This window comes from Lissotriton vulgaris, chromosome 1_2 (genome assembly GCF_964263255.1).
Source record: "Lissotriton vulgaris chromosome 1_2, aLisVul1.2, whole genome shotgun sequence".
Classification (NCBI taxonomy): Eukaryota; Metazoa; Chordata; class Amphibia; order Caudata; family Salamandridae; genus Lissotriton; species Lissotriton vulgaris.
The window spans coordinates 299302072-299324127 of NC_141686.1; the positions used below are offsets into that span (position 1 = coordinate 299302072).

The 22056-nt window shown below is 45.0% G+C and overlaps 1 protein-coding gene across 1 annotated transcript in view; it reads left to right on the plus strand.

The window, feature by feature from the left end:
• The window catches only part of LOC147736545 (aldehyde dehydrogenase family 3 member B1-like), a 197903-nt gene that overhangs the window by 168410 nt on the left and 7437 nt on the right, over positions 1-22056 (plus strand). The window contains exon 9 of the mRNA XM_086953293.1: positions 3791-3957. Coding sequence (XP_086809419.1) covers positions 3791-3957 — 167 coding nt within the window. The remainder of the gene's footprint in view (positions 1-3790; positions 3958-22056) is intronic.

Sequence of the window (22056 nt, forward strand, 5' to 3'; positions counted from 1 at the left end):
GAAAAAGAACTTTACAAATTTTCCTATACAACATAAATCAATGCTTTCTTAAGAATTTGTGGTGCATGCCCAATGCATTTCGGGGGAAAAAAGATCCCTTCTTCAGGGGCCACTGTGAAAATAAATGTACATGTTTAGTGTAAAACAATATACAGGAAGGAAGCACTTTTACACATAAGTGTTTTGATGTGAAGAATTGTAGAAAAACACTCACAGAAAAAGTGACTTAGCCACTGCAATCCAAAAGAATTCCCAGTACCCAGGACTCTGGTTAGTAATTATCTAGCGGGCATGAGACCTTCGTCCGCCTAAATTCTCAGATCGTAGAATTACGGAGAACAACTGATATTATTTCTATATTTAGGTGTTCATTGTCTCTAATGCCCTACTGTCCATGAACAAACAATCTAGTCTGTCAATATTACTGATTGTGGGGGGTTCCATATATTTTCAACTCGGCGCAACCAAAAAAATGTCAGCCCTACATAGGACCATACATATAACCACACATACACCAAAATAATCAAGAAAAAATCAAGAAAAAATGTGTGGCGGAGAGGAAGGCACCTCACGGGCGAACACCCTCGGGGCGATCTGGTCAGATGTTTACCAGAAACTTGGCCCCTTTCTCATCATAGGTGACCATTCCTATTCCAGAATTTAGTGAATAAGTGAGAAAAAAAAAGGTAAAAAGACGGTGCATAGCAAGGAGCTTAGAGCGTAACTCCTTAGACAAACAAAACAGAGTGAAAGGTAAAATCAACAGACACACCTCTTAAACTACTTTTATTAATGACTGGGGTGTGCGCAGTTGAAATAAAAAGGCTGGTAGCTTAATGTCGCATACCACTATCACAGAATGAACTTACTACTTTTGGTATTCACAGAAGTTAGGATTTTGTCTTATTACTGACTTAAGACAGACTTAAGACAGATTTAAGACAAAATCCTAACTTCTGTGAATGCCAAAAGTAGTAAGTGCATTCTGTGAATACCAAAATAGTAGTAAGTTTAGGATTGAGCCTTAAGTTAATTCTGTGAATCGGGCCCGCTGGGAATATCAGACCTCACATAACTCACTGGCTGCTAAAGGCGGGCTGGCCTCAGACAGTTATAAGCGACCGCCAGACGACGGCCAAAGTTACACTTGAGTCCTTCACATCTCTCCTTCCTTAGAGCAATTCTGGATACAGTGCTCTTCCAAGCTCTGCCTCGAGTCTCGGGCATTCTGATTATGATCCTGATGTTTCAACACTTGCCCTGGCTTTCAATGAGATTAGCTCTAAGTGAGATGGTCTCTGAGGCTTCTTGGCTGCTTGGCCTTCTCTTTCCTGCTTGAAGGCCACGCCATGTGGAACATCTGGGGTTTCCAGTGGATCTGGAGTCTCACTGGGCTCAGCACCAAAGCAACCTGTCAGATTTAATAAAGGTGTAAAATGAGACTGTGAGAGATCTGCAGTGGTGTCTGCCGGAGTGCATTTGGACCAGCGGCAGACCCCACTCCCTACCCCGCCCAGGACTGCCATTTGTGACAAGTGCATCGTTGCTGGTTTGGGGAGGTCATCTGGGAGAAATGGATATCAGAGGACTACGGTCTACAGCAGGAGGCTCACCTCCACATCAACTTACTGCCGGTTCGAGTGAACCACTTGGCAATGAAGGTGCTCCTCCCGACTATCAAGGTCGAACAGGTAGAGTCTCTCACAGACAACACAACTGCTATGCGGAACTGCAACAAACAGTGCGGCATAGGATCATGGGGCCTGCACCAGGACCTCCTACATCTCCGCAAGTGGCAGCATGCTCATGGCATCTCCCTGATCCCTCGAACAAACTCACTAGATGTTGCCTAGCTGATCACGGATGATGGTTGCACTCTGAAGTGGCACCGAGTCTGGCTCGATCTGTCACGGCAGTGCCAAAACATTTATGCATTGGTGTTCCTAAGGCAGTTCCCCCTCGTTGACGCCTTCTGCCAGCATTAGAGGCGGACTCCTGTATGCCTTTCCACCCCTCCCTTTCATGTGGAATGTGCTGAAAAAGATCAAGTGAGTGCGGGCCTGAGTCACCCTAGTGACTCTGGACTCGGCATGGAGGGTATGGTTCCTGGAGCTTCTGGCCATGAGCAATCCAATTCAGCTGTCTCTTTAGGAAGATTTCCTGTTACAACAGCAGGGCCAAGTCTTACACCCAAGCCTGCATAACCTGCACCTCCATGCAAGGACATTTTATACCACCGTTGGTAGCTTTTGATCTTTTCTCGGAAGTGATTGGTGCCATCCTGGCAACCAGGCTTCCACTTACTATTTAGACAGGGAATTGGGAGAAGTTTGTTTGGTTTTTCTCCCAAGGCATCCAGCCTCTGAATTTGTGAGTTATTAAATGTTCTTTTGTTTTGTTTGTCCTTAGCCCAGCAAAAGTTTACCTTTTGACCCTTTTGCCCATCTTAAGCTTCCCAGATCAGCCATCCTTTTTCAACTCACCTGTTGTGATGTGTTGTTTGAAAACTCTGATCCTGCTGTTCCCTTCAACACCATTGTGGTGCTGCAGTGGGACCTTCTTTTTACACTCATGTAATGGGCACTCTGTTTGAACCACTGCACAGTTGTGCTCTTCGCCTACTAACCATCAAGATGGTATTCCTCATCGCCATTACATCAGCCAAGCGAGTCAACTTCAGGCAATGTGTGGGGTGCAATTATACACATCATTATGAACAACTTACTCATGTGGACAAAAGCTGCATTCCTGCCCAGGATTGGTACATCTTTCCACATAGAGCAATCCATCACCTTGCCAACTTTCAATACACCCTCTCATCACTCCGTAAAAGAAGTGTGGCCCTCAGCTTCGATGTTGATCGGACCAGAGAATACCAACAGGGTGACCACATTTTTATTGGTTTCTATGGAGCTAAGGAAGGCAAAATCAGTCCTGAAGAGTACCATCTCACAATAGATTGCATCAAGATCTGGTATGGGCTGGGCAAAAAGCAACCCTGAAGGCTTGCACACTCATTCCATCGGGGGAAGGCCGCTACAACTGCGCTAGCGAGTGGTGTGCCAGTTTTGGACATCTGCCACGCTGCTACGTAGGAGTCTCTCCATACGTTCATGAGGCACTACTGTCTGGATAGCCAGGTCCAGGGGGGAAAGCTTCTTACCTGATCCGTCTTGCAGTATTTCCTGGTTTAAGACATTCCACAGACCCACCACCTGGAGGGGTAATTTGGGGTATTTTCACTAGGTGTGGAATCTGCAGTTAGAAGTCTTTATCGGAAGAAGTTACTAACCTTCTGTAACACCTTTTCTGGTAGAGACTTAATCTAACTGCAGATTCCTCACCAACCCATCCACCTCCCTGTTCTCTGGAACTGATTCTCTGATATCAGTGCTCGGACCGTCTTAGCTATAGTGGCGTAACATCCGGGGCGAGACGGACCGGATGTAGAGGCACATGACCCCCACCTACCAACACGTGATGGAATTGCTATGAAAGTTTCCGGATCCAGTCTGATGCCTGGGGAAATTTACAACCTGAAGAATCTGGGGTTAGATCGAGGCTCTACCAGAAAAGGCGTTACAGACGGTAAGTTGATTGTCTTTGATCCTGGGAAGAATGTTGGGAAGGACTGCAAGGAGAGCTTTTTTCATCGCCTGCGCTCCCCTAGTTTATACTGCTGAAGAATCTAGCAATCGTAGCAATGTTGCATTCAATAGACCCTGTGTTTTCCTTCCTCCATCTCAACCATGTGTTCATTTCTCCTTTACTGTCTTCCTTCCCCACTCAGCCCCCACCGTAGTGGTGGACGTGAAGGAGTCTGACCCGGTGATGCAGCAGGAGATCTTTGGCCCCATCCTGCCAATCATGGACGTGCAGGGGGTGGACGAGGCCATCGCCTTCATCAACCGGCACGAGAGACCCCTGGCCCTCTACGCCTTCTCCCCTGACAGCAAGGTACACTGGGCATGGCATGCAGAGGGCATTACGGATGAGGCCAAATGTCTACCAACACGCAGAGAGTGTTTCATATAGATAAAAAAAATGAGCCAGGAGGACATCACATGTACTATGCATTAGGAAAACCACAAAACTCACCCCTTCCTGCACCTCTTTGCTATAACATACCTTCCAATGAATTGCTGTTGTTTCTTACCTTGGAGATTCATGGCTGTGTTGTACTCCATGACTCCTCTGCTGCTTTGTTGATCTCACCAGTGCAGGCTGTGGTGATGTGTGTTTTCTGCTGCTTCCTAGGCCTGTGTTGAGGGACTCATCCAATTGCCGGGCAGATCAACAGAGGTATTTTGCTTTCATGAAGATTTTGTGAATGCAAAGTACATTTTCACAATACAAATACTCACCAGTGCATTGTAATTCACAACACCCACTGTAAATCACAATGCACACATTGTGAAACCTTGAAAGGGTCAATTGCAGCCCTCCCACCTATTGCCACTTGCCAGGTAGTGCACACATTCATTGGGACTTCCAATTCTTGGTTAACAGCTTCCAAGGGCAGGCAGTCATCATTCGCCATTATGAATATTGAGGCGCACATCTGATTCCTGTCCCATTGCTGTTAATGAGGGTGGTGGTGTATGTGTCACTGCACATAGTACGTTTAATAAGTCAAACCCCCTCCATGTGAAGCCTAAGGCTGTGTGCAACTTAAAGCCTATTTATGAATCTGGCGCTCTATTTTCTAAGAATTCTTCACTTCACACGCATATATTTACTTGAACTTTTGAAAAATGCAGCTCTGGGAGACTATTTAATTGTCTTGGCAGATCTAGATGTTTGCAAATGCTCCCAGGCACGGGTAAGAATAGTTTCTGTTGCATGTCCCCATCTGAGCATGGGTGAGCATAGTTTCTGTTGCATGTCCCCCTGACCATGGGTAAACAGAGTTTCTGTTGCATGTCCCCCTGACCATGGGTAAACAGAGTTTCTGTTGCATGTCCCCCTGACCATGGGTAAGCATAGTTTCTGTTGCATGTCCCCCTGACCATGGGTAAGCATAGTTTCTGTTGCATGTCCCTGCAATAATAAATAAAAATAAAATAATAATACAATAATAATTATAATACCCTTATAATAAAGCGGTGAGATGTTTTTTGGTGTTCTTTGTCCAGCCTCAGGGGTGGCTTGGCTTGTTGTTAGCCAGTACTGTGAGCCCCTTCCTGTAACAAGCCCCTTTTCATGCCTGCGAGTTTGAAAGGCTCGGCTGAGGGTATTGTTAACATCCCTGGAAATGCAGCTTAATTGTTCCCACTCATCTGCTCAAAGAACCGCACTCGCCTCTAAAGTCCCCGAGTTATCTTTGTAAATTTAGTCTCTCGTTTTTTCTAAGCTGTGCAACATGTCTATGCAAAGGAAGCCCTCTTCTGTAAAGCCTTGCAGATTTGATGATGTTTATTACACACTGATAGAAAAAAAGTGGACTCCACCTATAAAATCACAAATGTCTCTTGTGGGTGGGGCCGTTCTCATAGGTGGCCGTGTGCTTTCCAGGCCAAAAATGATTTTCCAATCGAAACTACAAAGCTGGGCTCAATCCTAATGCTACAATACTCAGCCTTCCTCCTAGAAGCAAGGCGGCAGCCCTTCAAGACGCTGCCTGCTCATTGCAGAGCCCCTGATGCTCAGATGTCCGTGTTTTAGGATGGACGCTGTCTTCTTGAGATAGCACCGGATGGCGACCCAGCCTCCATTTCACTGGAAGGGGCATGAAGGCGTTTTGTTTTCGGCCTAGTAGCACTTATTTATGTTGCTATTTGGGCTCCTCACTCGACAGGCCTCTCCCCCTTGCCCGACAGTGACATTTCATTCTGTTATTCAGTTTTGTGCTCTCGTCTCCTTTATTTATTTATTTTATTTTTTTATTTTATTTAATGCAATTTTATATAGCGCGAACATTACCCGAAGGCGTCAGAGCGCTTTACTAAAGAACCAGTTGCGTTATATAAGGATTTAGGATTACACGAGTTACATAAAAGATACGGACAAAAAAGATGCAAATGTACAAGTTGTTCTTGCTGTGGTTGGTGCAGACAATGCAGGCCCATTCTTACCTCCTATCCCAAAATGCATCTGCAATCTGCAGGTCACATCCCTGCATGACCAAGTAGCAAAGGAAGGTAATGGAGGCTCAACTGGCAGGGGCAAGATCAGGCAAGGAGTTAGCTGTGTATCACAGCTTACTCAAATCATATGGGGGGAAAGGGCAACCCTTCAGATGGGCCCAGCATCGCTTCTTACCAGGAAACCGCACACTACATGGAAAACACAAAGATAGTGTTGCGAGCCCTGCAACATTAAATAGTTTATCTGACTGCTGGCAGGAGTTGCTACTCGCCCCCCCCTCCCCTCCCCCCCCCCCATTGAAGCTGTCAAAAATCACCATGGGGCCATATGTATGAAGCCGTTTTTGAATCGCAAAGGCCGAAATTCGCAGAATTTCGGCCTTTGCGATTCGCAAACGGCCTTTTTGCATTATTTCCAATGTATCATACAATCGCAATTTAAGGAATCGCAATAATTTGCGATTCCTTATTTTGCCATAGCATTTAAGGAATCGCAAATTTTGCGATTCCTTTAATGATATGTATGATACATTTTTGAAGAGCGAATTTGTGTTAAGGAATCGCAATTTACCACCAACTTGTAGTTGGTGGTAATTTGCGATTTCTCATAATAATGCCCTATTTGGCATTCGTGAGGGTGGTATGTGACACACATACATGCCCATAGGCTCGGCGGGGTCTTGAGTCCTAAAATGTCCATGGACTCGACAATTCTCGCTCCGGTGCCTTCTCGACTCACGGGTTCACACTCTGCGACTCTGGGCAATAGCTTGCTTAATCTCCACAATGGCCCCTCGCGGTGGGATGCCTGGCTTTCACCTTGTGGATACCCTGCCGGGGTTATCTCACAGGGGAATACCAGGACGGGTTCCCTAAGCAAGCGCTTAGATACCGGGTCGGTGATTTGCGCTATATAAATACATAGGGCATGTATGTGTGCCACATGCACACACATGTAGATTTGAGGGGTGCAGCGGGGTGTCTTTGAGACACCCCTGCACCCTTGTAATAATTCTCAAATTGCGAATAGCAAATTCGCAATTTGAGAATTATTGCACCATCATTCCTATGGGCCTCCTGGCCCATAGGAATGCATTGGAAATCATTCTTTATTTGCGATTTCGCAAATTGCGAATTCGCAAATAAAGAATGATAAGGAATCGCAAAAAAATAAAGATTTTGTACATACATACCGTTTTGCCATTTCTAAATAGCGATTCGCAAAAAATCGCTATTTGGAAATCGCAAAACAATATCTTGATACATCCGGCCATGTCATTGAGCCCATGTTTTGTGTAGGGCACACTTCGAACAGAGGGCCATATTATCAAGAAAGGGCGATACATTATCGCCTTTTATCAGTAGGAAACTGCCGGTAAAGCGGCGATAATGGGCTTGATAATATGCCCTTGTGAATTCCCATAGCAGCCCAGGTTAACCCCAGAACCTGGGATGCTATGGGAATTCACACGGGCATATTATCAAGCCTATTATCGCCGCTATATCGGTAGTTTCCTGCTGTTAATAGCAGCGATAATGTATTGCCCTTTCTTGATAATATGGCCCAGAGTTATTTCTAGCTGCTAGAAATCACGGGGGATTAACGCGATGAGCATTATTTAAGAGTGGCCTCGGGTAGCAGTTATTATCCCTGCACCATCACACTGTTGCTGCTTAGAACAACTTTTGGCCACATTGCAAACCCTTGTGATGTCAGTCAGCTGACCACTCATCTTCGAAAAGTGGGCAGATCCTCGCCTTTGCTAGTTTTAGTCGCATGTTTGTTGGGTTTATTACCAGTCAGTTTGAAAATGTTCCTGCCTTGAGATTTCAATTACATGTTTAAGAGAAAGGATTAGATATCAAAGCCGAAAATCAGTCTTTCTAATATTTTAATGAGCTTCTTTCGCCATCAACACATATTTCACACGTGACTGGCCTCCTGTGCTTGCGAGTAGTGCTTGAAATGGAAAAATAGAAATGCAGGTACTCTGTACCAGAGTACCTGCTTGATTCTGAGAAGTGCCGGTACTCTCCAGTTAAAGGTATTGAATTTCTCTTGAGAAGTTCCGGGACTCTCCTCCTCAAAATAAAAAAGTGCTGGTACTCCGTACCCGAAAGTACCGGCCCATTTAAAGCACTGCTTGCGAGGAAACGTGTGAATGAGGGTGGAAACAGACTGCTAATTACTACTGGACTCATATGCCATGTTTTCCATTATTTGTTTTTGCTTTATACTGTTTCTAGTGTAGACTCAATCAATCAGGGTTTGTAAAGCACGCTACTCAACTGTGAGGGTCTCAAGGTGCTGGGGCGGAGGGGGGGAGTGGCTCGGGATCAGTCGAAAAGCCTGGTCGAGAGATCCTTCCTGAACGTGTGCAGGGTCAGGGGGCTCCTGATGTCAACAGGGAGCTCGAAACAGGTCTTAGCTGCGATGTAGGAAAAGGCTCTCCCGCCGGGTCTGTTTCTGTGGATGCCAGGGCGAGGTCGGCGGAGCGGAGGTGCCTCTTGGGTACGTGGAATGAGACTCTTTCGTTGAGGTATTTGGGTCCGATGTTGTTGAGGGATTTGTAGGCGTGGGTGAGGAGTTTGAAAGTGACCCTTTTCTAGACTGCTCCAGTCCCCCACAATAATGACTGTTCATATCCAGGACAGCCTCACGGCCAAGCACACTTCTTTGTTGGCAATAATTATATATTGGGTTTAATCATTAAAACAGAAACGATAATAAAGGCGATGGCAATATTAGGGTGAAATGCCCACCACAGTACCCTAGCAATTGCATTTACAAAATAGGTGGGCTTCCACTCCAATAGTAAGATCCCAAACCAAAAAACATCCAGTGTAACGGCCCCAACAGCGCTAGGATGCCTGGCTTCACCATGGGGGTGCCCAGGAGTGGACACTTCACAGGGAAAGGCCAGGAAGGGTTCCACAGCGGTATGTGCACAGCGCCTTGAGACCCCTTCAGGGGTGATTTGTGCGCTATATAAAAGCACTACATTTACATATAACATTACAGCGCCATGTAGTGCAGGGCCCAGAGTAAGACATAGTTCAGTGTGTTGTAACAAAGCTGTCAGGTATGGCAACACTGGTCTCTGGACAACACCAATAGCCTACAAATCTCGCAAATGCGAGACCCATTACTTTGGAAATGCTTTTTTGTTTTTCTTCTTTTTCCCCCTATCTTTTCTTCCCCCTCCATCTCTCTCCCCCCCTTCCCACTTGTACATCTCCTCGCCTCCCCTTCCTTTATCCCCTCCTGCCCCAACATCTGTTGTCCTCGCCCACTCTCACCTCTCCTCCATATTTCTAACCGGGTCTGATCCCATTCCTACTGATGTCACATTGCTCCTGCCCATAGCTATTGACGCTATCTCGTCAACTACCTTGCATGTCATATCTTCGTATAGATTATAGTACAGCCTCCTAATACACCCTTATCTCCCACACTTGGTTGTTTAACACCTTTTCGGTAACATCACGCGGAGAATGAGCTTCGGGACACCACACCTACCCAAGATATGTGTGCCTCTCATTCACTGTATGCCCTCTCTTGGAATGTTAATGGTCTCACACATTACATCAAAAGGAAAAAAGGAATCTCTTACCTCCAGTCCAAAAGGAAAGATGTGGCTCTGCTACAAGAGACACACTTAGATGCCCTGGATTCTGACAAATTACTCAGAGACTGGGTAGGTAGGATGATACACAGCAGTACAGCAACAAAGACACCCCTTGACAGTTGGCCTTCCTGCAAATGCAGAGTTGCGATCCTTATCCGTAAATCGCTGCCCGTCAGCGTAACAAAGACATGGTCTGACCCCGAAGGAAGATCGCATTTGCTAAACTGCGCCTCAGATATAATTCCTTATGGGTGGGCTCTATATACGCACCGACTGGGGCGAAACGGTGTTTCCTCCTCTATTTGAATCAATTACTCGAGTTTACATTGAACTGGATGCTGCAAGGAGACTGTCACAGGAGTTAGCCGTGGCCAAAAAATCTTCACTAGGGTCCATAGCTTTCGCAAAAACCCCTGACCGTTTAATTGACCCATCTCTTACCTTGATTGAAACAATGGCAGATATTCACCAGCCATCAGTACCCACTATATCCATACCGAAGGAGGATTCACCATCAGTATCCTCTAACTCTTTAAAAACGCTTATGGTTGGGTTAATAGGGGAAATGAAGGAGTGTAATGGAGTTTCCCAGGAAATGGTGCTAAAAACAAAATCTATAGAGCAGATTGAGGGAATCTCTGACATTAAACAGCAAGGGCCATATACTAAAAGGAAGCGTAATAACCTAACAGCATACGCTAGGAAAAAGGCCAAGATTGCGAAGGCTCAGCTATCCACCAATACACCATCTCCGCCCCCAGTGATTAACACGCAGCCTTCTGATTTGACACCAGAAGTTGATGTAGACTCGCTGGCGATAACTCATGATAACAATAATCTCGTAATAGAGAATGAAACTAGTGGGGTACCATTCTGCGTCATAAAAGGGAAAGACTTTGAATTTCTGACTGTGGTATGGGAAACACTTAAAAAGCTTTTAAATCCCTTTGAAGATAGACTATCACAGATAGGATCCCAGCTTTCGAATATGGAAAAAAGCTTTTCAAATTCAGGGAAAAAACCATCTCATAAGGAAGATAAGGATCTCATGGCCAGTATCGAGAAGCTTACAAAAAGTCTGCTGAACCCCCTGATGGAAAAAACTCAAATTATAAATCTAAAATTAGATCAATTGGAGTTTTTAACATCCAAGAACACCGCTTTACTGGAGAGTCTGGTAGGTAATAACAAACAACCCGTTACTACTGGTGGTCATACTAATAGTAATAATACCAGTTTAGGAAAAAAGGGCCTTAAGAACAACCAGATACATTTACAGCAACCAAAACCTGCAACATCTACAGACCCTAACGGTATCACCCCTTGTATAGCACCAGCACCTTTAACTAAAACTAAGCAGGTGACTATAGCAGGCCCTAAGTCTAGCAACTCTTTGGCGGTGACTACACCGGTTAACACAGCTGCCCCGACCCTGCCTAATACTGAAGGGAAAGAAACTCCAGCTAGTAAACCTCTGGTCCCTAGTAAAACCCCCTTACAAGGTAAACAGATTTATGTAAATATACCCCCGGAGTCTGCCCCATATATGGCAATCCTGACAGGTGTTCCATTAATTCCAGAGAATAAATATGAGAAAAGGGAGGACCTCTTAAACAAAACAAAATTCTGGCCAAATACCAATAGGCCTTTAACTGAGGACACTGCTACGAAAATCTTAAGTGTGCGGAGGGTCCCCTGGATTGGGCCAAGTAAAAAAGACCTGGAGGGTGATTGTATCCTGATTAACTTCAGAGATAACTGGGTTAAGGATATAATTTGCAGTAAGGCGAGGTTTGGTAGGGTGGGGGATATTCAGTGTGTGGGTCTCGAATATTTCTATCCCAACCTCTATCAGACTACCCCAAACCACAACCCCTATCATCGTGGGTATAGTACAAATGGCAAACATCACATGGGCTGGGCACATAACCTGAACATGAATCAAGGCTCGCAAAATTATCATACCCCTTGGCATGAGACAGTTGGCTTTATGGGACCACCAAGTATGGGCCCCTTCACACAAGTCCCTTATAACCCACGAAGACCAAGATTTCAGGGCGCAGATTATCCTGGATGGTTCCCAAATAATAACAACAATATCCCATTAAGGAATCGCTTTGACCCTTTAATGGGTATGGATGGGGTAGACTGACTACCATCCGGGACTGAAGGCATTGCACCTATCACCTTGAATGTGGGAAAGAATGATGACTTAGGGACACGCACCAATGATGATTCAGTGCTGGTGTCTCTTGATTGTGACAATGTGAATACTGGACCCCCTCACCCAGGGAATGCTGTCACGCCTGTGGTAAACATCTCCAAGGGTTATGAGAGGAATAGGTCATTATTGCCTGAACAAAACACCTCCGCTACAAGAGATACTTTGGGAAGCAACCATGGAATACAAGGGCCATCATTATTATCCTTACTATCTTGGAACATTTCCGGATTAACAAGCAGACTGGAAGATGAGGCATGGTTGGATTTTGTGGAAGCCCATGGAATCCTGTGTTTACAGGAGACGTGGTCTAGGACCACCTGCGACATTGAGGGTTTTCAATCATTCACTGTTTCGGCTGTTCCATCTACATCGGGGAGGGCAAAAGGTGGAATAATGACAGCATTGTCTACAAAACTACAGGAGCTGAAAACCTCGAAACTGGTGGAGACAAACTGGTACCAAGTGCTGTTATTAGAACATCTCTTCCCAGAACCTGTGCTATTAATTGATTGGTATTACAACATCTTCAATGGACATGACATCTCGATAATTCAAAGTTTGGAGGATGCATTGGGTAAAGCACGCAGCAGGCACCCTTCATCGTCTCTCATTTGGGTTGGCGACTTCAACTGTACGTTGTGCAGTTTTGGAGGCTCGAATGTGTGTGGACTAGAGGACTCGAATGCTCAGCCTCTGACCCACTTCAGACATACACCCCAGGGGGATGCTTTGAATAATATTATTCTCATGAATGACTTGCGTGTAGTAGACCCCTGGTCTGCCCCTGATACCCCGCATATACCAACCTTTCAGGGCACGAGGGGGGAGATGAGCACAATTGATTTTGTGTTAGTATCCAGCACCTTTTTCAAGTATGTCGATAAGTTGGAGGTGGTGGCGAATCCTGCAAGTGATCATAACCCCTTAATGCTGTTATTGTGCGTGCCAACAAAAGAATCACCAAGGATCTGGGAACAGCCGATTAAGTATAATAAGAATCAGGGTGTCACATTGAAATGGGGGAAGGTAAACGTGACAAAACTGGAGGAAGACATTGTTGTTAACTGTGAAACGGAAATGGAATCATGTCTAGCCCCAGGATCCGACCCCCATCAGGTTATTGAAAGCTTCGAGAAGTTGTGTGGCCACGTAGCAAAGCACTTGAGAAAACCCAAGGGGAAGGGAGGCCAAAAGGCCTTTAGATGGTTTGACTCTGTGTGTTCTGCTACACACCGATCTCTAAAACTAGCTCTGCGCCAAAAGCCAAGAAACAAAGAGCTGGTAAGGACTAGCAGAAAGGCTTATAGGGATGCTATTGCAAAAAGAAAGCAAGACTTAAAAGACAGTGCCTGGGATGATCTTGAAAAGGCTGCAGAACTAAAAGATAGTAGGCTCTTTTGGGAGGTCCTAAATCGACCCCTCTTTAAGAGCGACAATAAAGAATCTATAGTTATGCAGGTTACCGCTGATCAATGGGTTCAACATTTTACCAAGATTTTTAACCCCAATTCCATCTCAATAATGGCAAGTACCGAAGGGACAGGGGATCTGGTGGCACCTCCCTCGGCTTTGACCCTCAGCTCTTCACTTACACTGATTGAGATTGAGGAAGCCTTAGGGAAAGGAGCATCACTAAAAGCCCCAGGCCCAGATGCTGTCCCCCTGGACCTTTTTAAATCCAATGTCAGTCTGTGGGCACCCATCTTACTGAATGTCTTCAAGGCTGTTGTGGTTGGGCGTATTCCTGGTACATGGAAGGAGGCAACTGTAGTGCCGATTTTTAAGAAGGGCAATAGGTCTGATCCACGTTGCTACCGCCCGATTTCCCTAATAGATGCCTCATGTAAAATTTTGGGTAGGGTAATCCTGGCGAGATTAGAAAGTTGGGCAGTTTCTACAGGATTCATAGTTGACTCTCAATATGGTTTTAGGCGTGGAAAGGGGACAAACGAGCAGTGCCTTAATCTGGCACTAATTTTAGGCAAGTACATGAAGGCAAAAAAATCCTCTGTACATCTTGCCTTCATGGACTTGACGAGTGCTTTTGACACTGTTTGCAGGCATAAGTTGTGGCGAATGATGGATGATATGGGCTTTGAGGAACCTTTAGTCACATTGCTCCGCAGGTTACATGCTGTAACAACTGTATCTATTAGATTTGGTTCTGGAGGGGAAATAACAAAACCAATACCTTCAACTGAAGGTGTGCGTCAAGGGTGCATCCTGGCGCCTTTTCTTTTTCTGGTTTACACAAATGGATTAGAACAGTACCTATTAAACCAGAGTTGTGACTTCCCAAAAATGAATGGTAAAAGTATTCCCATGCTTTCTTATGCAGACGACACTGTCCTAATGACATTAACAGGAAATAGCATGCAAGTGTGTCTAGATGCTTTCAATACATTCATGCTTGATCTTGATCTAAAGGTGAATTTTGACAAATCTTTTGTAATGTCTTGTGGCCCCAAAGGGTCAACTATTAGGAAATTCGTGGTAAACAATCGCATAATTGGAAAAGTGGGAAACTTTAACTACCTTGGTAACTTGTTTGACAGCAAACTAAGTTGGACGCCGGTCATGAAGGTTCGAGCCCAGAACATGACAAGGGCGATAGAGGGTATTTTTCGTTTCTGTAGTAAACTGGGGCAAAAACATGTTATGCACCTCAGAACCCTTTGCACTTCAAAATGTTTATCAGTAGCCACTTATGGGGCAGGGGTGTGGGGGACCGAAATACCATCCGTGATACAGGTGGTGGAAAATAACTTTATAAAAAGGGTCCTATCAGTTCCTATATGCTCCTCAAATATTTTCTGCCACAAAGAAATCGGCATGGTCAATGTTTCTGATACAATTCGCTTGTCCCCTCTACTGTTATGGGGTAAAGTTTGGCAATCTGAAGACCTGCAACTTACCAAAGACATTATCACCGATTGCATGGCTTTAGAAAACTCAAAACAGATTCCCTGGTTGTCTTTTGTTTGTAATATGTTGAATAAGATTGGACTGGGCTCCTATTATAACAATCCGGAAAAAATCGAGGGAAACTATAAGGTGGACATAAAAGCAAGGTATTGGAAATCACTGATTTCACCGTCTATGGACAATGTTACTGACAATGCTATTGCGTATGCCTGTAAACCCCAACCTCAGTTTTATCTAACATTTACCCTTAATGTGCAATGCGGATTACTACTAACAAGGTTTAGACTGGAGATTCTGCACTTTTTGCTTGAATTCCCGAAACAAGGGGGTTGGTGTGAGAGGCTGCCCCCTTGTCCTTGTAATAATAGGGATAGACAAAGCACCTTACATCTGGTCCTTTTTTGCACCTTATATAAGGAGCCAAGACTCCAGTTTATTAACCAATCCTGAAGGGGAGGCAACCTTGCACTTATGAGGAAGGGTACGAATATCTGTCATCATTATCCTCCGTAGAAATCTGCTGCTCTATGTTAAATTTTATTAGAATCTCACTAAAGATTAGGAAGACCTATGGGTAGTATTACATTGTATAGAACTTTTCCTGGTGAAAATCATGTCTTGTGTATTCTTTTATGGTCATTATTATGTCTTTTTAAATTCTGGAAAATCGTGTTTTTTAAATCAGAACTTTTCAATCCTATGAGGCATGATGAATTGTATGTTCAATACTTTTATGATTCATTTTATGTATCGAATAGAGTTTTTGAAACGAAACATGGAGAAAGGAGGATCCTTGCAATACATTATCGGTGGGGACTTGAACCTTGCATGAGACCCGTTCATGGACAGAACAGGATCCTTAGACAGAGGCAGTGATGCGGACAGGGCCCTGATGAGCGATATGACCTGGCCAGCCACCCAATAGAGACAGAGTATACTTTTGTCTCCCCGGTCCGCGGCCCGCTTTCTAGGCTTGACTACTTTCTTATCTCTCAGAAAACGGTTGCTCTCGTTCGGGAGTCTCGAATGCTAGAGGCGGCACTCTCCGATCATAATCCAGTTGTATTACCCCTAGAGGTGGGACTGGCCTCCCCTGGATGCAAACCATAGCGCATGAACATACAGCCGTACCACAAACCTCAGGGCAAATCCCAACTGAAAACACATGTCTCTAAATATCTCTCAGACAATAACAACTCAGTGGACTCCCTTAGTGTACTTTGGGCTTCCGCGAAGGCCCCCATAGAGGACGACTCATGAAAGATGCCGCAGTGGCTAATAAACAGGTGATTACCCGCCAGAAAGAATTGCAGAGGGATATCACTTCTCTTGCCCGCCTCTATTCTAACCACCCATCTTGCATCGCTGCAGACTCCTAGAACAAGCCCCCTTTCCCCTGTAAGGCTGTGTATGCTTTGCAATGGCTGATTAGGGAAATGGGCCCCCCCTTCCAGTTTGACAATACAGAGTTTCAGTATCTCTTAAAATTTCCTGGATATTGCCTCTCACCCTTCCTCCTGCGAATACCCACCTACCTCTTCCTCCCTTCTCAGTACAATGTATCACATCACCCTGTCTATTACTGTAGAGAGTTACCATATTTGGATGTTGGGTGGCTTTCACTCATCCTGTATGACTTTTATTTACTTAATAAAAAATTGCAATACATAAAAGAATCGACTGCCAAGGTTAATATACCAAGCCAGCATAGCGTTTGCCTAGTCTTTTACTGAGTAATTTTTGATGCAAGCTATCATTTTGTAGATGTGTATAAAGTTTCAAGTGCTCATTAAAAATGGTTAAATGTGAAAAAAACTTGGGTGTACCCTTATCACCCACTGCGTCTGTCACTCAGACAAAAGCAACATCAGCAACATTGAAACATGTGTAAAGCACATGTGAGGACACATGACTCACGTCTCCTGCATGAGAGAACATACGAGGTCTGTGAGATTGATCAAATGAGAGCAGGATGGCACATGAGTACTGTGCCATCTAAATGTAGGGTTGAAAGCTGCCCAGAAGACCCTGGATACAGAGTTTCCAGATTTTTACTAACCACGCTGCATCACACCCAGAACCAACCATGCTAACAGCAGTCAGGCGGTTGCACACCGACAAAACCATTCAATAACCCTGATCAACATCTGTAGTATTATATTTCTCTCGAAAACACAAGACATTTAAACTTTCGCTCCATAACTAGGTTTAAAAATGGGGCTGGCTTTACTACTTTTAGCCTTTGTACTTTTGAGATGGCGCTGGGTGGGCATGAAGGTGGCACCTGGGATGGTGCCTTCAGGACCTCTGAGATGAAATCCCTTTGCCCAAGGCTGTGCCTCTGTTTTCTTCAACTGGCACACCTGGGGAAGCTGGGTATTCTGGGCGATGACTTAGGGATCCCAAGTGGACACAGATATCATATTATGCTCTTGTGAGCCCTCCTAAGGTCCTTTTCAGACTCTATAGCTACATTAGCCTGGGTCCGGAATCAGAAAAAGAAAGACATAATGAGAGTGATCACCTGTGGTCATGGCATGTGGCAAAAGTCCAATTCAACCGTAAGCCTAAACTTGTTCCATGGCTGTCTGTCTTTGACCAGTTCGAGATCCCCCCACCTTTGAATCAGGGAAGGTAGCCCATGCCTCAAACTGGCATTGCCATCTTATGTTATGTTAATATATTCTTCTACAGCGCACGTACACCCGTAGGTTTCATGGCACAAAACACACACTCGAGGCGTAAGCTTGTTGGAATAGCCATGTTTTCAAAGACTTCCTGAATGTTAGAAGGTCATGGCATCTTGTGGCAAGTCTCCAACTTGGACAATGAGGGATTACATCGGCTCCCACATGGCCTGTGAACAGCTGGCTTAGAGCTGTCCTTTGTTCACATGGGGGCCTGCCTTTACTCACGGATGAAGGCGTGGACCGCCCACTTGATGTGTTTTTTAGCATGGGCAATGCAAATCACTTTTGATGAGAGTCCTCGAGAAACATTCTGCTTCTCTGTTGGCTTGCGACCATTGCAGAGGGATATATGATTAAATAACGACTGCCTAAACCACGAATTCCTTAACCACGAAGGCTAAACAATGATCAATGTCAAACCACTAGATTTTTTTTCAACGAGTTACTAAACCAGGAAAAAAAACATCTCGTGACTGGCCAATAGATGGCACTATTGTAATAACAATACTTCTGTGTGTGATGCAAAATGACCAACGGAGAAGAAATAATGAGAAGTCGGCAGACCACACACTGCCAGAAATCCGACGCACAAACTGACTTGTCAGACTGACGCATCTGGCTCTGCCAGATTGCCCAATATGCCCGTCTGACCCTGGCCCCAAACCGGACGGATCGCTTCAGCTAAAGTATCTCGGAAGGCGCCACTCCTGCGCCATTACTTCCGGTGTCAGCAGGTCTGCTGCAACTGTTTTGTCACTAATGGAACATACACCTTTCGGTCCAATTGGAACGCACGGGACATCTGCCAACTTTTTCCAAATGCTTCATTTTTGTGCCCTCCTCTAGACTACACCAGATCGTTTATGGTAAAAATAACTGTCAGCAGTTGAGCAGGCTGAAAGGCCATCCAATGGGATGTATATTCGTGAAAATAACGAAGGTTGGAGGCTTCAATTTGGACTAATACACAACCAAAATGTTCATACCTCACCAGATGAGAGGAGGGCGGGTTGGAACTGACAGCCATCGAGAGTGTTGTGGGTGGCTCTGACTGCAGGGAAGAAAGTTTGTGTAGCCAACCTCTTCTACACGCTGCACAAGTGGAAACTTTATCTTGGGGACATTTTCTCATCTGCATGGATCTAATTTTAGTTCATATTTTTATATATCGACATTTTTTTACTAATGCTTAATGTGATGCATTTGAATGTCTTTGCCCTCCTGCTCACTCTCCCAGTCCACTTCAAAGACTATTTATCAATTATGCTCTGATGACAGGCCCTCCCGTGTCAGTTGAAAGCACAGATCACACACAATGATTACTCTACTCCCAATGCCCTGACCATCTTGGCACGCAGGCCGGCAGTTTGTTTCTGCTGTGTGTCTTTGAGCCCGCCTTTCTGATGAAAGTTTTGCCGAGGCAATGCCAGGGGGCGAAGATTGTGTCAGGTCAGGAGGAGCGGAGGGGAGGGGAGAGACTCGTGGTTAAGGAAAGTCGCAGTTTAGAATTGTCGCTAATGTTTGGTCGTTGTTCAGGATTCGTTGTTTAGGTAAGTAGTTATAAAAACTTCGGAGCATATTATCCAGGGGGTTTATCTCCGCTTTTTTGGCTTTAAAAGCCAAGAAAGCGGAGATAAAATTATCTCCCTATTACCTAGCTGTCGCTAACACCAGTTAGCGACAGCTAGTAGGAGATAGCGACCATCTTGGGCCCCACTTTGCATGTCAGTGATATTTATCACTAATGACATGCAAAGTGGGCGTGCCAAGATGTTAGCGACTGAAAACAGTCGCTAACATCGCTATCAGTAGAAGCAAAACCTGTTGCACACTTAAATGGAGTTTCGAGCAAAAAGGATGTTACAATGTACATAAAGTTCATAGGTAATGGACGAAGGATTGGACCATCAGTGTTTCAGATTTTCTTTATTTGATCCCAGAAAGCCAACCGACACGTGTTTCGTCGCAAGAAAACACACTTTTCCGCGACTCCTCAGGGCTGTTGGTCAATGTTTTATAGCCAAAGGTCGCGTTGCCGGTGATATTTCCGACCCGGCTCCGCTCGAGACCGGGTTTGACACTGTCTGTAGGGTGGGGTTCACAATCTTCAATGAAGTTTCTCACATTAGTGGTGATAATTCTTTATTCAGTGGTGACGCTGAGTGTAGTGTAAACTCAGAGCTTGAAAGCCCGGGAAAGTATTGCGATTTTCTAGTCGTGAAGAGGGTATTTTCACGAATTCCGTAGCAGAAAGGAAAGGTCCCCGTAGTGCGGGGAATCGATGGGTGGAGATAACGTTCAGGTTAGCAGTCTCGTTTCGGGTGCGTTCCGGAACGAGACTGCTGTGTGTTTTCTTGTGACGAAACACGTGTCGGTTGGCTTTCTGGGATCAAATAAAGAAAATGTGAAACACTGATGGTCCAATCCTTCGTCCATTACCTATGAACTTTATGTACATTGTAACATCCTTTTTGCTCGAAACTCCATTTAAGTGTGCAACAGGTTTTGCTTCTACTGTATGTAGTGTGTCCTCCAGGCACATTTTGAGGGGTTTCAGGGAATTGCCCCTTACCTGCATGTACCTTCTGCCTGACAGCGTTCTACTGTACGTCAACCAAAGCAGTGCGCCCAGTATTTCCCTCATACCTAAAACCCTGTTCTTGGCCGCTAACATCTCTATCTCCTATTACCAACTTTTGGAGATAATCGCGCTAAGCGCGAATATCTCCAAAAGCTAACACCTGCCCTGAGCAGTTCTTAGCCATGTTATCCAATGGGAGGTCGATAACATGGCTAAGAGCATTAGCTCAGTAATGCATGAATATCACTGACTTTTCAGCGATATTCATGCATTGCGGCGATTTTTATCGCATTTGCGATAAACCTTGGTAATACCAAGGTTTATTTGCGGTAAAAATCGCCGCAGCTCAGTGGTAAATTTTTCACGCTAACCAAGCAATAGCGATAATTATCGCTATTGCTTGGTAATATGCCCCTTCGTTGTTAAGGATGTTTCCCCTTAAAGATACCATGGGGCAGATTTACAAGCCCCATGCGCCACTTTTGCGTCACTTTTTCCATGTTAAAAGTGACGCAAAAGTGGCGCAAGGGGGTTGTAAATCTGCCCCCATGTGCGGGATCTTAGGATTGTCAAGTTTGTGCCAGACGTTAGGCTCTGTTGCCCTCTGATCTTTGCCATGAGATGTTTTCCTTGAATAGTTTCCATTTTCTGTGCTAAACCGCCTGCAGTGCTAGTTGGAAGGAATCATTATTGTCTGTGGATCTATTGATTTCATTCAGTGGCATCAGTAGTGGACGAGACCTTTCCAGTACTACAGTAACACATTGCTCTGTATCTTGAGCTGTGTCTTCCTTGTCTTGAGTGGCTTATCGATGGTGTAAAAGCCGAGTCAGTATATGATCGAGAATGAATATTCCTGCAGCTACAGGATCCATCTATCTACCTTGGTGGAGCTTTTGATGCAGAGCTTTGAAATAGAGGAATCAGGGACTTGTGGTCAGTGCAAACCATGAGTAGGAGAACATACATGTATAGGTGAATTTGCCAACCACCAATGTACTGCGATGACCTCTTCTTCGATCTCTGAGTTCCCCTACTCGTAGGGTTGAGGATCCATCTAGCATATGCAACTGTTGTCCATTCTGCACACGGTTGTTTTGGGGCTAGCCCCAGTCCAATGTGGCTATAGTCGACTGCCAGCTCAAAGTCTCTGAGCAGGTCAAAATATGTAAGGTTGTTTCCGCAGAAGGTGCGTCTTACGTTTTTTGAACAGTGATCTGGTGAGTTTGATACCAGACCTAGGAATTGATGCCTTTATGAGCTCCGTCAGTGACCCATTCAGGGAGGTCTTGTTTTTAATAAGCCACCCAAACCCATGACCATTCGTAGCGAACTCCTGACCTCAGTGGTCGGTGTTGAATGAGGGGCTGATTTGAGGTCTGCCACCTTCACTGGGTCTGGGGCGACTCCTGCTGCAGAGAGACTGTCCCCGCAGGAGATGATATCTCACTTCAGAAACTCGCATTTCTCTCTTCATTAGTCCTTGAGTTTCTGCGATACTTTCTGGAGATCTGTCTGGTGTTCCGCCAGTGTGCAAACACAGACAACGGTGACTGTTATCCCCAATACGACTCCGCGGATAGTGTTCTGGAAGACTTCAGCGGCCCTGGAAATCCCAAAGTTAAGTCTCTGGTATCTGTGGGGATTCGGTGGGTGCCAGAAGTTGTGATGTACTGTGACTGAGGGTCGAGAAGTAGCCGGTTTTATCTTCACTTGAGGTCCACCTTGGAGAACCTGCAGGCCACAGTGATTTTACTCATGTGTCTTACACTGTTTTTAAAGAAAGTGACAGCAGGTGTATATGTCCACTTTGAAACATTTTGTGCTGTTCATTGGGGGAGGTACTTGTGTTTCAAGCAGAAGTTTGCTCGGTTTTGAGTAAACAAGCCTTTTTAGTGTATGCAAGATTACAAAATACTTC